Below are 14,718 nucleotides of genomic sequence, written 5' to 3' on the forward strand. Positions count from 1 at the left end.
TAACGTATGTGATTATTAAGAATTAAGGCCAGGAACTGTGGGAGAAAATCCTTGATCAATAATAACTGCCATACTAGGCTGTATGCAGTTATTAAGATTTAGGGTTTCATGCAATTCTCCCCCCTCCAAATTATATCTTGAGTTTGCTTTGTCCCCCCAGTACAGCCCTATTTCCAGGTAAGGGACAGTGCTAACAAGTGGTGAGCGAGGACACACTTTATCTCTTGAACAGCTGAAAAAAAATTGGGGTAAGTCAATTGAGCTAAGGGTACATCTCATATCCAGGAGTTTCGGCAGGATTTACCACTGCAGCCTTCTCTTTGCAAATGCAATTATAGGACAACAAATTTACATTTTTAAAAATTTATTTTGCAACTTTGATCTGCCACAAAATTCTCAATTTCTTTCACAAGCATATATTCTGGTACCCACACCCCTGCCCAGATGGAAGTCTTTGGTCCTGCAGTGTGTAGCTACACCAGCTCTTTTCACAGTATAATTATATCTCAAACCTCCACTTACAGAATAAAAATACAGGACTGGATTGCACTCTGTTTGTGCAGAGAAATTTATGCATCCATAACCCCTTTCTCTCCCTCTCCTCTTCTCCCTCACTTTTTTTTTTATCAGAACAATTACCAAGGGAGCTTCAAGAGTTTCAACCCCCTCCTCGCATACCACTAATGCTAACACAGTAATTTATAAGGTATTTAACACACCATGCATTACCACTTGTGCTGACATCATCTATAGAAACAGATGAGGGAGGGTGTTTCTATTGTGACAGATGCCAGCTGCATTGAGTTAATGCTAGAGGAGCTTGGAACTAATGCAAAGAGGGCTACTCCCAGGTGAGAGCTGTAGTCCCAACATGCCAGAGGGGTCCTGTGGGATACTGGGCTAGCAGAATCAACGAGATAAAGAATGAATTATCTTAGTTGTAGGAGAAACATATCTGACACTAAGCAACAGGTAACATGTCCTTGATGGAGGGGTAGGGTGCATAAAAGGAAACCAGGGAGATGAAAAGATAAAGAATCAGGCATTTGCTTTAGCCAGGGGACCAGTTTGGACAACAGTCTCAAATGTTCATCTACCACCAGTTTTTAGTTCAAACCTGTGCTTGGGTGTAAGCAAGCTTTAACAGTCTAAACCCAGTGTTGGAACTGTATGAATTTACATTTTAAGTGATTAAATGTGTACAAATATAATAATTGGTATTTACTACAGCAATATTATGACATCCGTTTGGTTTCAAAAATTTTAAAGAATTATTCTCAGTCTTTTTCTCACTTTTGATTAGGACTCCATTCAAGTAAACAATATAGTATATTCATTTCCAAAATGCACTGTTCGTATTTTGCTCGGGAGCACCACAATTACTCTAATCACGCAGGCGGCTTGCAATATACCATTGATGCTCAAGCATTTTCAGAGGAATTATCCAATTTTCTGTCATTACATGATTCTTATCTTTTCAAGGGCAATACCACAAAGCATGCACAGAGAAAGATTAAAACTTTCGGGTACTCTTTACAGACAACTGCCTAAGCTAGCCTTTAATATAACTATCTTAGCATGAATATGAGTTGTATGGCTTTGAAACATAAACAACCAAGCCAATATTTTAAAAGGTTTTAAAATCTATTTTAAAAGATCTCACATCAGTGTTTTCTTTACTTTCATTCATTACCAGTGCTCTGCAATCCTGCCTGTGCCAGACTAATGGCAGAGGCGTTCTGGTGGACTCCAGGTGTAGATGTAACCGAGGGTGTTTCAGTAACAGTGAACAGGGGATTCTTGGGGGAGTTCTTCAGTTTTATCTATTGAGAGGATAAGGGAAAAGCACCATAGTGCTGACTGAGACCACCCTATGCCAACCCTAAATAACTCTCTAGGATTTTAGAAGGAGAATGGACAAGTAACAGTTCCCATGATAGGACATCTTGAGAAATGAGCTACCTCAAATGATGAGATTTGGGTTGAGCCCACTGCGTACCACCCTCCACACTGCTCAGTGGGAAACCTCCTGTAAGAGAACTTGCCTAATCTGTGCTGGGGATTTGTGGCATGTTCCCCCTGAGTTTCACACACACACCCTGGGACACTCTGACAGGAACCTGGGAGCACAGAGTGAAAGGCTCCTACAAGAGTGACTGCTTTGACACTATTTTCCAAGCCATAATCTGAAACGCACATTGAAAATATCTTTCTTTAGTTGGTCATGGCATTATTTGGGCAGTAATGAAGGCTATGGAGCTTTCATTGCTCTCTGGGACATCCCCCAACACGAATAAAACCTGTTACAGGGTGCTCCTCTTTCTTAGACTGCTTCATCAAAATCAAGACAAAAATTACCTGGGAAATGCAGAGCTTGTATTAAATAAAATTCATTTTTAGATCTACATCTGGTCCACAGAAATTGGTTGACTGGCATTGAAATTGGTTCATCTTCTCTTTTGAACAAAACTGTTTGCTTGAGACACATAATGTCACATTATAAGTTCTGTGGTTTGTATGTTACTCAGACCATGCCCCAGTGTTGACAGCTATTTTGTAAAGCAAGATACTTCCTCAAACTCTCAGTGGGAGTTGAGACAAATTTTCAAGGTTTATACAAAAAACCCCTCAAAATACACATGCCAGAAATTCACTGGTGTCTCATTCAGAAAGCATCTAATTAACTGTATCACTCTTTAAAGTTTTATGTAATGCACAGAAACAAACAATACATATCCATGCCAAGATCACTTTAAATTTAAATGAGATCTAATTTGAACTGAATACACACTCAGAATCATAAATAGCAGCCATCCATGACGGTGCAGAAAAGCTAGGCATTTGTGGGATGCCTAGTGGGATGTTAACTGGTAGATTTGGTACTTTAGGGAGATTCACATTTGGTAGATTCACATTGGGCAGATTACTTGTTAAACTCCTGTGGAAGAAACAGACAGAAAGAAAAAATACCATAACAGTGACAATGCCGATGTAGCAGAAGCACATGACACTCAGAAACAAATCTGCAAAGTTCACAGCATGAGGACAGTTAAAAAACCAAAGCAAAACATATCAGAAAGAAGCATGAGTATGGAAGCTTAAACGTACTGTGTTTGCAGTCTGCTATAAAATTCAAATTGCTTAAAAAACCAAAAAAGCAAACCAGAATGAAAAGAAGAATCACAAAGTAGCAAATTAACAGAAACTCAAACACCTGTGAAAATAACTACACCTTCAAGTCCTGATACCATTTCAAAGTGCAGAGAGCAGCTTTTCTTTCAAAAAAACCTCTCTTTTAAGGAAGAGTCTCAGTTCTTACACACAGGCTTGAATGAAAGAGCTAAACTCAGAGATCTGCTAAGGAACTGGAATTTGAAATAATAAACAGAGTCTGGAATTCCAGCCATAAGAGTTTTTCTCGCCACCAAGTTCAATGGAGTTGCAATTTTGCTGCAAAACCTCTCTATCTTGGACCCTCTACAAATAAAGATGGGCTAATCTGGAGCGATGAAACAGTGAACTACAAGGTTCTTCCTCTGTGAAGACTGTGCCCTGATCGTCCCTTGCATTCCTGGGTGCAGAGAAAAGGATTGTCCAGCCCTACTATTTGTGCCCTGTGAATGATCTGCACTTTGTAAATAAATAAGGACTAGTATGTGACTGTTTCATAGCTGGAAGTGGGCTATGAGGTGATTAAGATATTCAAAGGTTAATATGAAGTATGTGTACTTGGGCATCATTACTTCAATCAGTATTTTCAAATGTGCAACTGTTATGCCACTAGAGATTTTTAAGAAGTCGGCAGCTGTAATGATTTAATGCAACATCTCTTCTGGAACAAGGTGCATGCAACAGCACTGCAAGCCCAAAGTTTGGAATCCACCCCAACATATTTCAGTGTGCTAGCTCTCTAGATGTTACAATTGGTCTAATTCTGTTTTAATGAGTATCTCATCACAATTATATTCTACATGCAAAATAAAAACATCAGGAGATCTGGGAATCAGCAAAAGATAGATCTCAATCTCAACCCAACTCACATGTTACCTGGCCCTCAGAGGAGAGGCCAGTTTCAGAGAAATGCCTCATTTCTGCCCTCTCCCAGGAACACTGACTCACTGGTATACAACCCACAGGTGGTTTCACAGTCCCATGTGAGGAACAAAACCAGATACTTTGACACCATTTTCACCAGACTGTTACTTGGACTCAGTGAAAATGGAATCAGAAATTCACGATTTCAGCTTCACCCTGCACTGCTGAAGCTACTGAAAGCTTTTCTATTGATGCACATGGGCACTGCTTCAGCATCCAAACTTTCCTGCTCTCCGTGACTGCATCAGGATATGCCACCTTCGGAGGTCTCTCCATTTCCCTGGATTAAATTAGTTACTTTACGGACACCATTATCTGGATTTCTGTGAAACTATCAAGTTATACACAGTGTCTTTCAAGGCATATTAAAATGTTAGTAACTTCCCTGAGACATATTTTGCACTTAATTTATATGTATTTTAGTTATATATCAACCCCCAAATTAATGGAATTGAGCTGCCTGTACTGAATAGATGTTTCCTAACACAACAGACAATGTGAACCACATCTCTGCAACAGCTCAGCTTGTTATTGGTGGTGAATCTGAGGAAACAGACTTCATTCTTTGTGAATAAAATCCCTTGTTGGGGAGGAATATCACAAATCAAAATATTTTTCTAGTGAAAAAACCACAACTATGTTCTTATTTCTAATTATTTCTATGATTCTTAGTAGATTTAGCTTCCTGCTATCTGTGTGTTCTCTTTTTCAGGCAAACAGGAGAATTTACTACCATCACAAAGCTGTCCATTGTTTCCATTCATACTGTATCTGCTGTTAAGATGATATGACTATTGAATGAGACATAGACTCCATAGTGATTGAGAGAGTGTTAAATCTTCAGAAATGGCAGTGCATGTGGTTAGATACTGATATGGAATAAATAAAGAAATAGCAAGAGGTGGACAACATATAAATGTATAAGGAAAAGCAACTTAAATAACTTAGCCAGATGGTAAATACATAAATCAGAGGACCTTTGGTTTTAATATTAAAATTCAAGAAGTGACAGTGTTATATTAATAAAAACACTGTATTAATAAAATATGACTTCTAGAGTAAACAGTATACTATATTCACACGGAAACATATTTCTTTTATACAACACATTATTTTGCTGATGCAAGAGTATGTTGCAAGAATACGTTAGTACTCTTAGAACAAAACGAAACAGCAAAATAATGGAGTATATTATATTAACATACAGTAACTAATGTAAAAAATACTCTCCTGAATTGACATGCATAGTTTTTTCAGGTTCAAATGATCTAATTATCTGACTAACAGTTGCAGTGAGACCTCTAAAAAATTATTAATATTACCAACAAATGTTCCATAAAGCCTGCAATTGTTCAGACCATAAAGCTACAGGTCCAAGATGAGAAACTGTTTCTAGAAGCCAGCCATGCCTATTTAATATAGACAGCTAAATATAACCTCAGCCATCAGGCAGGGAATGTGGGCATTTGCATCAACAAGAAGAGGGCTGTCTGATTTAAGACAACTCAGCTCCAGGACTGGATCCTGATACCTTTGATAAGAGACACAGGCTCTGGAGCTGCACTGCTTGTTTTCCTGGCATCTTCTGCTTCAGCCCCGTTTGTTTGTGTGAGCTGTGGAAATGGCTTTCACCTGGACTGTCTGCTGGGAAATTCTCAGTGCAAACAGACTGGCAATATACCCCTGCACAACCTCCCAATGCTCACACTGTACAGCAGCACCGATCACATGGAACACATCCAGTTGCACTGCGGCTGCTCCTGTAGAGCTGCCCTAGCAATGAAAGGAGGGCAGAAAAATCACAGTATTTTTACTGAGTTGTCTCCTGGGTTCAGAACAGAGTTGAACGAGACCCCTGGCCACACCTAAATGCTCAGTTCTTACGGGATGCCTGAAATGATTTAGTGATGGAAGACGCAAACGCCTGTCTCTCCCATCACTATAAACACTTGCAACCTCACTGTGGAGGCTCAGCAAATGCTCAAGAGCAAATCTTTTCACAAAAGCCTTGATGTGAAGCAAAGAGCTTGATCGTGAAGTAGGCAGTCAAATCTGTGCTCCTCCTGTGACTGACACCCAGAATAGTAACAAAAATACTCACTTTCACTACAACGGTGCTTCTTTTAAGGGGAAACAATTTTCACTATCATTTTTTAGTTGTACAACCTTCTAAAATGATTAGTATAATCATGTTCAAGTTCTGACATTTGTATTAATGATACAGTTATAAATATTTTGCAAAGAGTTAGTGAGCAATTAATAGATGCTAAAGCCAGGACTACAGAGCGGTAGAGAGAGCCCTGGGTCAATGAGTAATGTCCTAGTCAAGCCATTGAAATGGGTTGTCATTGCACCAGCTTTAGCATTTGCTCAAAAAGATTTTTCTTTCAACACAGACACACACACAGAGACACACATACATACGTGTCAGCTGGCTGCAAGATAAATCAGTGCTCTCCGAGAAGCTAGCATGAAAAAAACCCATTGCAAACCCTACTTTTCCAAGACCTCTCAAATCACCAGAGAACAGACCTGCTCTGTATCCTGCATACTTGGATGACTGTGCGAAGGACAAGTGTTCCACATTTCTCTGCGTGGATTCATACGAGCGCACCAGCTGCTCTAGCTATAGGGCACGGACCCCCTGCAAATTCAGCAGCTCTGCAGAGGCAGATTACAGAGCCCTCATAAGCACATAACATCAATGCTTTTTCCCCCCATTTTTTTCAGTACTTAACAGTATCTCTCTCACTGCGATTTCTGTACCTAGCTCCTCAGAGCATAAGGTGCAGAGTATTCAGCAATGAAAATAGAAGAAATACATGCTTGCAAACTGCCATCTGGTCAGGTTATGGAGGGCTACATATTTCAGCCTTGACTGCAAGCACAAGTACAGAGAAACCCTTTCAAAAGATTCTGTGTTGTGGAATAATTTCTTGGTTAACAGGAGATAATGAGATTTCCTTCTCACAATGCACTGTAGAGATCCAGGACAACAAGCTTGGTGGAACGGTCAGTTATGATGATCTGTCTTTGCTGGCCAACTTGAAGGTCTTTCTCCAAAGAAGAGGAAAGACTTGAAGGTCTTTCTCCAAAGAAGAGAATGTGGAAAAACATTCTGCAGTGATCCTGATTTCCAAAAAAGCTCAGCAGGAGAGGTGGCAATAGAAGGTCACAATTTGGTTGGGAATTGGCTGGTCCAAACTATTTGAGAATCCATGGCCAAAAATTCAACTGTGCTGCGGTATGGACATGTGAGGTGAGAAGACAGTAGATAAAGGAGGGCAAATCAAACAAAGTAAGTCTCTAACCTGAATTTCTCTGCAAGTTCCCTGTCGATCAGACAAAGAGGAGCAGGTGGTCTGCCCAGGAGGCAAAGAGGAAGACGCCTTAACATTTAGTTCTGAACAGCACATCAAAAATGTCATAAGATCCTAGGAATGACACTCCTCTTTTCCTTTGCACTGTATGTGCCACCCTCTGGCACTCACTGGTGCCTCCCTTCACCAGGTCACATGGTGTTGAACCAGCGTTTGCAACTCACACTTTTGTGTGTGAGACACAAGAACAAAATATCAACTAGTGAAAAAAACCCCATGGTGGATCTTTTCACCAGATGGACAGAAGCTTCTTGTGGAAAGCACCCACTTTCCTGCTGGAAGAAATCTTTTAAATACTGAAGTCTGTAAGAGCAAGAGTCCATCCTGGGCTTTTGCTTGGAGATGCAATGCTCAAAGCACGCTGTAACTGGAACTCCAGAAGGGAATAACCACCACAAGAGAACTAAGAAAAGATCTTTTACAGCTATCAGAGATAACTTGGAAATGATAGATGCTGGCATGCTCAGGGACAAAGCATTTTGACAGGCAAGTAGCACATCCAAGTACTTATGGACATCTACAGTTAACCCCCTAAAGTCATTTAAAAGCAAAAAGCTTCTGATAAAAGAAAAAAAAAGCAGAATTATTTGTTTATTGAGTGCTTGACCCAGGTGAACAGGTACACAGAGTTAACTGCTTCTGTTTCATAACAGACAAGGAAATACAAACATATTCTTTACTAAAGCAGAGCTCTGAAACTGAAGTTAATGCTAACTTCGAAGTGCAATTCCACTTGAAGGAGTGGCTGTAAAAATGGCATTCTCCTACTCGAAAGATCTATTTCTTGTATGTTTTCTGGGTCACATCTGCTTATTTGAAACAAGATTTTTTAGGATTTTTAATCCTGTTAGCCTGCAGACCAAAGACAGCAAATGGAAAGTGAGAGAGGCTCCTGAATGCCAGCCACTTAACCCCACTCAAAACAGAGGGGATGATCAGGTGTCAAGAAAAAGCCTGAGATTTGGCAGGCAGAATCCTTACGGATGCTGAGGATGCACAAAAAAGAAAGGAAAAAACCTGGGTACTCAGACTCCAGGTTGCATATGGGAGGCTGGCTGCTGAACAAAATCTCTTTTCCTTGTAAACGGAACATATTTGGTGTGAAAAGCCCTGAAAGACCACACGTTCTTTTATCAGAAACCTCTGAGAGTGCAGTGCCATTTCACTTTGCCTAGAGAATGACAAAAAATAGCCAAGAAAAGAGTCTCTCCAGAGGTCACCTGGTCCCACTTCCTAGTCTGAGGCACTGCCAGACTCACATTGCTTGCAAAGGGTCCATCTTTCTCTTTTAATATCTTTATTAGAGGAAAAGTCAGTTATTTCCCTTTGTAGGATCTGACTTGGCTTTATAGAGCAAGTATGACAGGGTTCAGCAATGCTTCAAAACCTGTGAAATAACAACAGTAATCCAAAGCACATGTCACATTTTTATCATTCACCAGCTCCTGAGTTCAATTTGGGTTTTTCTCAGGCTCCCAGTTTCTTGCTGGCGAACTCCTAGCTTACCAAATGTAAGAAATTATTATGCTTGAATCATCTTGCCCATGTTTCACTTTGGTTTCTGCATGTCTAATCCTAAAGGCAGGGGAGCTGGGACTGGCAGAGCCGCCCTGGACATGGGGACCTGTGCAGCCACCAGCCATGGGGCTGATGCTAGAGGCACACATTGCACTATCCCCCCACAGGGTGGGTGGAAAAAAAGAGTATTGGGAAGAATAAATACAGCAATGACTCACAGGGGTTATAGGGCTGAAACTGAACACAGTGAAGCGAGATATTTTTGTTCTGAAAAGGAGCTATGTGAGTTCAAAAGCAGCATTGGAAAAGGCCTTTTAGAATGGGTTCCAAAAAGCCATGGCAGTTAAGAAGGTTTTCCCATTTTCATGGTTCCCTGTTCAGAGGCACACAGTTCAAACTGAGGCAGCAATGCATTTCAAAAACCCAATACCATTTCCCTCATTAACCTGAAAATCCTGAAGAGATCGGGCCTCCTATTTTTATCATTAAACTAGAAAGTTTAAAGCACTTTCTGCATGTCCAGTCTAACGTTTGCTAATTCACCTCTATATGAATCTCCATCCATTTGCACCCAAATTCCGATTGTATCAAAGGAGGTTTCCTTACTTTACTGGCTCCCATGACTCCCGCTCAAAGCCCCTGTGAATTGACTGTGCAATTGAGGACTCCATCAGATCGACATATCTAACAACAAGTGGAGCAAACAGGTCTTGGAGGTGTTTGTGGAATTTTCCATTGCACAAATTATCTAGAATAGATAAATAAAAGTATAGTAAGACACTACTGTTACTACAACCTCTGTAACAAACCACAGTGTGGCACTTCATCACACAATGAATTTGTCAGTCAACAGGAAAACTTCAAGAACATAACAGGAGCTGGCATCAGGCACCAATGTTCATGACACAGAGAGCAGGAATGATCTTACTCCAAACAAATAAACAAACAATGAACCTTCTTTTCCATTAAAGTCAAACTTACAAATACATTATCACTTCCTGTGAATAAAAACTGGTGTAAGAAATACAGCATGGCAAGCATTATGGCTTTAGCAGGTGGGAGAATAATTTCTTCTTTGGTTGCTCACTACCATGATGCTGGAACTTGCTTTCTGAGGATGAGTCCCTGGCTTTTTTCATGTAGCCTTAGAAAGTTAACTGGGGTCCTGGTCTAGGACCTAGTTATGGCAATGCCAATTTAGCCACCAGCTCCCCAGGGAAGGGTTGGATTACCCAGAAAAGTGCCAAATCCTCACAAGGGTTTTGAAAGCATGGGCCCAAGTGCTTCAGAGAATAGTCTCATTTCACAAAGCACTGTTCTTCTGAACTACTCCTGCTTCCATTTACTTTACTATTTTACTCCCTTCAATAAAATCATACAGCAGGGACCGGTTTACTCCATGCTAAATAAATGCAGTACACACATATAAAACGATACACACATTTAAAGACAACGAGATAGAATACCCGATTTCCTGCTTATCAAGTAGCCATTACCAAGAGACTTGAGAAGATGAAGCAAAATACAGGTTCAACTTCCCACCTTTGACTGAGGTGATTTAAGGGGTGTGCTTTTTTTCTAGTGGCAATGGAATAAAATCAAGCTGATGCTAAAAGAGTGTGTAAATGTGTAAATCTCTACCCATCTCAGTTCTCTGTGAAGTAGGGAGAGGCTGAAAGCATTATCAGTAACCTGAGCTGCCCACTGAAGAGAAAATGATCAAAATACAAAATACATACAGTCACTACGGAGGGAATCGTTTATGAGTTGAAAGAGCGGGAAGCTGTCCCAGGTGTCTGGGGGTTGCACCTCTAATGCTGCATCCATATCCACTGCAAACAGGGACAGGAAGGTCTCCGCATGCTCAACCATTAGGTCTGACCACCAGGCAAAGGCCTTCAGAGTTGGTAGAAAAAGATAATAAAGAAGTGTATTAGTTCTAATAAAGCACAGGGAAAGATGTTAGGCCACATATCTTTAAAAAAAAAAAAAAAAAAAGGTGCATCCCATGGAAACTACCTTTATTGTAAAGAGAACAGTGCTTTGGAGCACTAGCCTGCATGGGCAGTGCTAATCACAGAATTAGGCACTGCCGCTCTAACACAAAGGTTTCTTGTAGTGGATCTCTTCAGACCTCCACTGTAAAGGCATGCAGCTGTAATGTGGCAGAGAAGGTTTCATCTGTTCAATTTACAATAAATTACTTCATTAATCATTAATGATGATAATTATCAGGAAAAAATCAACCAATTCTTATTTCTAAAGTACAGAAATTTGGGAGTTTCTTCACTGTGGTTATGGGTTTTCTGACGTGTTTTTCAACAGCTTAAATTTTACTTAGATTCACTACTTGCATTTGTCTTGAAAAACTAGAAGCCTGAGACATTAAAATCTGTCCTAAATAATTCATACTCTGTTTCAAAGATATTTCAAACATCACCAGTAAAAGTTATTACGGCACTGTTCATTTTACGTGGTTAGCTAACACACTACAACCTTCATGATGCTACTGATTAGAAATCTATTATAAAGCCCTACTGTCAACATGCCAAGGTAAAAAAAAAAATATCTACAGCAAAACTATATTTTCACAGAGGCAGGAAAAAAATATGCCTAAACTTGGAAACCAAAAAATATCAGTGAGGTAACTCATTCTCATGCACATGGGTCCTTAAAATTCTCTGTGCGGGCTCTCTGAGGTGACATTCAGATCATACATGGCTCAGATGTGAATGCTGCAAATGCATGCATGCGTGTTCAGTAGTCACTTCTGGCTGGGAACATGCAATATGAGAAGAGCTGTCCATAGGACCATTTGCTGTCATTTTGAAGTGATAGGAAATTAGTGACTTAAAGGAGCTAAGGAACAGCTTTGCAGCACTGTGAGAAAAAGAAACCTCTAGCATAGGCACAAGAGTGGAGATGAAACAGAAGAGATTGGGAATGGAGGAATCAGTTTGAAGAGGAATTGCCAGTCAGGGAGGGGCATTTTTTGCAGGTTTTAGCAGATGTGAGTAAGCAGCATGGGTTTTCACTCTCTCAGGGTTCAGTTCTGATTCACTGATGAAGAACTGCACTGATGTGCACAGCACAACTCCAGCTACTGGGTCACTTGGTCATGGAGAGGGAACAGCACCCCCAAAACAGGTTACTGCCCTTTGATTTTTCCTGTTTTGGTTAGACTTGCCCAGCTACCAGTGATACTGGCAGGGGGTCTTTGGAACTATTTCCACTCCTTCAATCCTTCAAAATATAAAGCAGAGTGACAGTGCCCTGGTATTATTCCATGAGATTATATAAAATTGATGTGAAAGCATGGATAGATAGGGCATTGCACTCAACATTCTCTTCCCAGAGCACATCCAAGATGTAAAATAACCAAAATAACCACATGACCCCCAAACTAATCTTAATATTGGGCCTGCCCTGTAATGGGGGTGAAGATGTGGACAAGGTGAGCTGTGCCATGAAGGCACAGCTTCAGTGTCTGCCCATGCCTGAAGTGGCAACATCAGCAGGTGAGTGTCCAAGTGGTCATGGCATGGGGCCACGAGGTGGCTACAGCAGAGTCCTTTGTTTGCAAACTGTCCTCAGCTCCAGGCCCATGGATGAAGCTGCCCAGCTCTGCTGCAGCAACTCCTGCTTGGGGATGCTCAGGGGTGCAGTGGTAGTGGTGACAGCGGCCTTGGGTGTCTGCAGAGTTGTCACTCTGGAAAAGACAAAACCATGGCGAGGGAGCCTGTGTGGGGCTGTGATGTGGGGCAGTGCTCTTCAGCTCTTCTCCACATTTGGTGCTGGTGTCCAGCCAGGCACAGGGCTGGATGCCTGTGAGTGCCACGTTCAGAGGCATCAAACTGCTGAGAGACCACAGAGGAAGTGAGAACATCAAGATGCAGGTGTGCTCCTGATGCCTGCTCCAACCTGCTCACAAAGCACGGGTGGGAAAGCAGCGCTGCTGAGCAGTGGGGCTGTGCAGGGTCCTCTTAAGTTAGCAACACCCAGCTGTGGTTTTCAGGGAGGGTGCTGGGACTCTGGTGCAGGGAGGGTCCCTGCTCTGATGTGGTTTCTCTGGCTGTGCCTCTGCCTGCCTAGAGCCTGCCATGCTGGCACCCACCAGACACTGCCCACAGGTCTGCAGCCATGGAGCAACCGCTACCAAGGACCAATGGCAACTGGCATTTTGGGGGAAGGGAAAAGATGAGAGGCCAAAGAATGTCTTCTGTAACAAATCCCAACATAAACACTTCAGAGTCCAGCAATAAGAACCTACTTCCATGAAAAGGGAAAAAAAGAGCTATTTGAAAAAAATGAAAGCATGTGATCATTGGTGGTAAAAAAATATGCCCAAACCAGTAACAGTTTCTCTTTTGCTGGAAAAGTCAAATTTTAACTCCATAATTCTCTAATTTATGTAAAGATCCTCAACCTCCTCCCTAATTTCTGTAAGCAGGATTGGTAACACCATACTTAGAAAACGTCCTTCAAGATGGTAACATTTCATTTATTTACCATCTACTTACCTGCTTTGCTTAAATAATAATGTAAAGGGGGAAAAAAGTGTGCTTTCTAGTCAAACACACCTATTATTGTATATTTTACACATGGATACACATGTATATATGTATGACCTCCAGGAGTAAGGATACATATATACATATACACATACATATACATAGAGAGAGAAAACACAAGTTTAAAAATAGGTGAATGGCATTGTCTCTGGCATTTGTCATCAGTCATCCAGACAAAGGGAAAGAGAGCTAGGAGGCATCTGATGGGAGAGATGACATAATGACAGAGACCTCCCGCTCCCAGATTACAGATGTAGGCACACGGATTTGCTGTTTCTGCCTGTGCTGGGTTGCTTTCTTCTTATGGGCAAGACAAACCCAACTGACTAGACACAGTACTCCTCTTGTAATGATTTTTGAACATGCTGTGAGTATTATTTTCTACATTCTCATTAGGGAGTCTGCCTGGATGTCCACATGGGGAAAAAAGGGGCATGTGTTAATTGCAAAAACTATTGTTTTTCAGTAAAATAAGGCATCTCTTCAGTAAGCAGTGGAACTTAATTTTTTGCTGAATAACCAAAGTAGACCAAAGAGTCACACCTGGCAGTCAAGCCTTCTCCAGGTGAGTGGCAACATATAAAAAAAAGACACGTGGAATTATATGGCAGGGAAAAAAAAGTGTAATACCTCAGCAATGTTCATTGCACAGTGACAGCATAATGCAGCTACAATGCATAAATAAAAATCAGTGAACAAACCACCCAGCCTCTTCTCTCTCTTCCTTGGGTGCAATTCAAAGTGTGCAGAGCTGGCCAATTGCCTGTGCACTGCTGAAATGCCACAGCCACCCTCAGGACAGGGATTCAATAACGCACCGACAGTGTGCCGGGCTTCTGGAGAGAGATGGATTTCATCCTTCCAGGTCACCATTCAGAACAAGGGACTGGGATGCCTCCTATCTGTGTTGGCATTAACCTTCTGTCTCTAATCAAAACCTTGTGACACAAAAGATGCTGGAGAACACTTCTGAGCCTTCCTCCTCATGTGAGGATCTTGGCAGTGTGGCTGGCTGAGTGTGACCAGTCCTGGAACTGCTTCCTCTTTTCAAAATAACCTGTGTTTTAAAAAACAGCTCCTTCCCAGCTGGTTGTACATCCAGCCTGTGCTGGTGAGGAGTGGAATAAAACAGTTTGTGCACAAGCATAGTGCTC

At 41.3% G+C, this 14,718-nt stretch overlaps 1 protein-coding gene across 7 annotated transcripts in view; it reads right to left on the bottom strand.

Annotated features, from left to right (window-relative positions):
• CADPS (calcium dependent secretion activator) overlaps positions 1-14,718 on the bottom strand; it is a gene marked incomplete at its 5' end in the record, with an annotated part of 209,926 nt that overhangs the window by 39,626 nt on the left and 155,582 nt on the right. For 6 of the 7 annotated variants that reach the window (XM_082288645.1, XM_082288643.1, XM_082288644.1 and 3 more), the window contains 2 exons: positions 9,600-9,741; positions 10,733-10,889. In XM_082288645.1, the coding sequence (XP_082144771.1) occupies positions 9,600-9,741; positions 10,733-10,889 (299 nt within the window). Of the gene's footprint in view, positions 1-2,791; positions 2,939-9,599; positions 9,742-10,732; positions 10,890-14,718 lie in introns of all 7 variants that reach the window. The other variant, XM_082288639.1, reaches the window with a different exon arrangement.

This window comes from Coloeus monedula (assembly GCF_965178545.1).
Source record: "Coloeus monedula genome assembly, chromosome: 11".
Classification (NCBI taxonomy): Eukaryota; Metazoa; Chordata; class Aves; order Passeriformes; family Corvidae; genus Coloeus; species Coloeus monedula.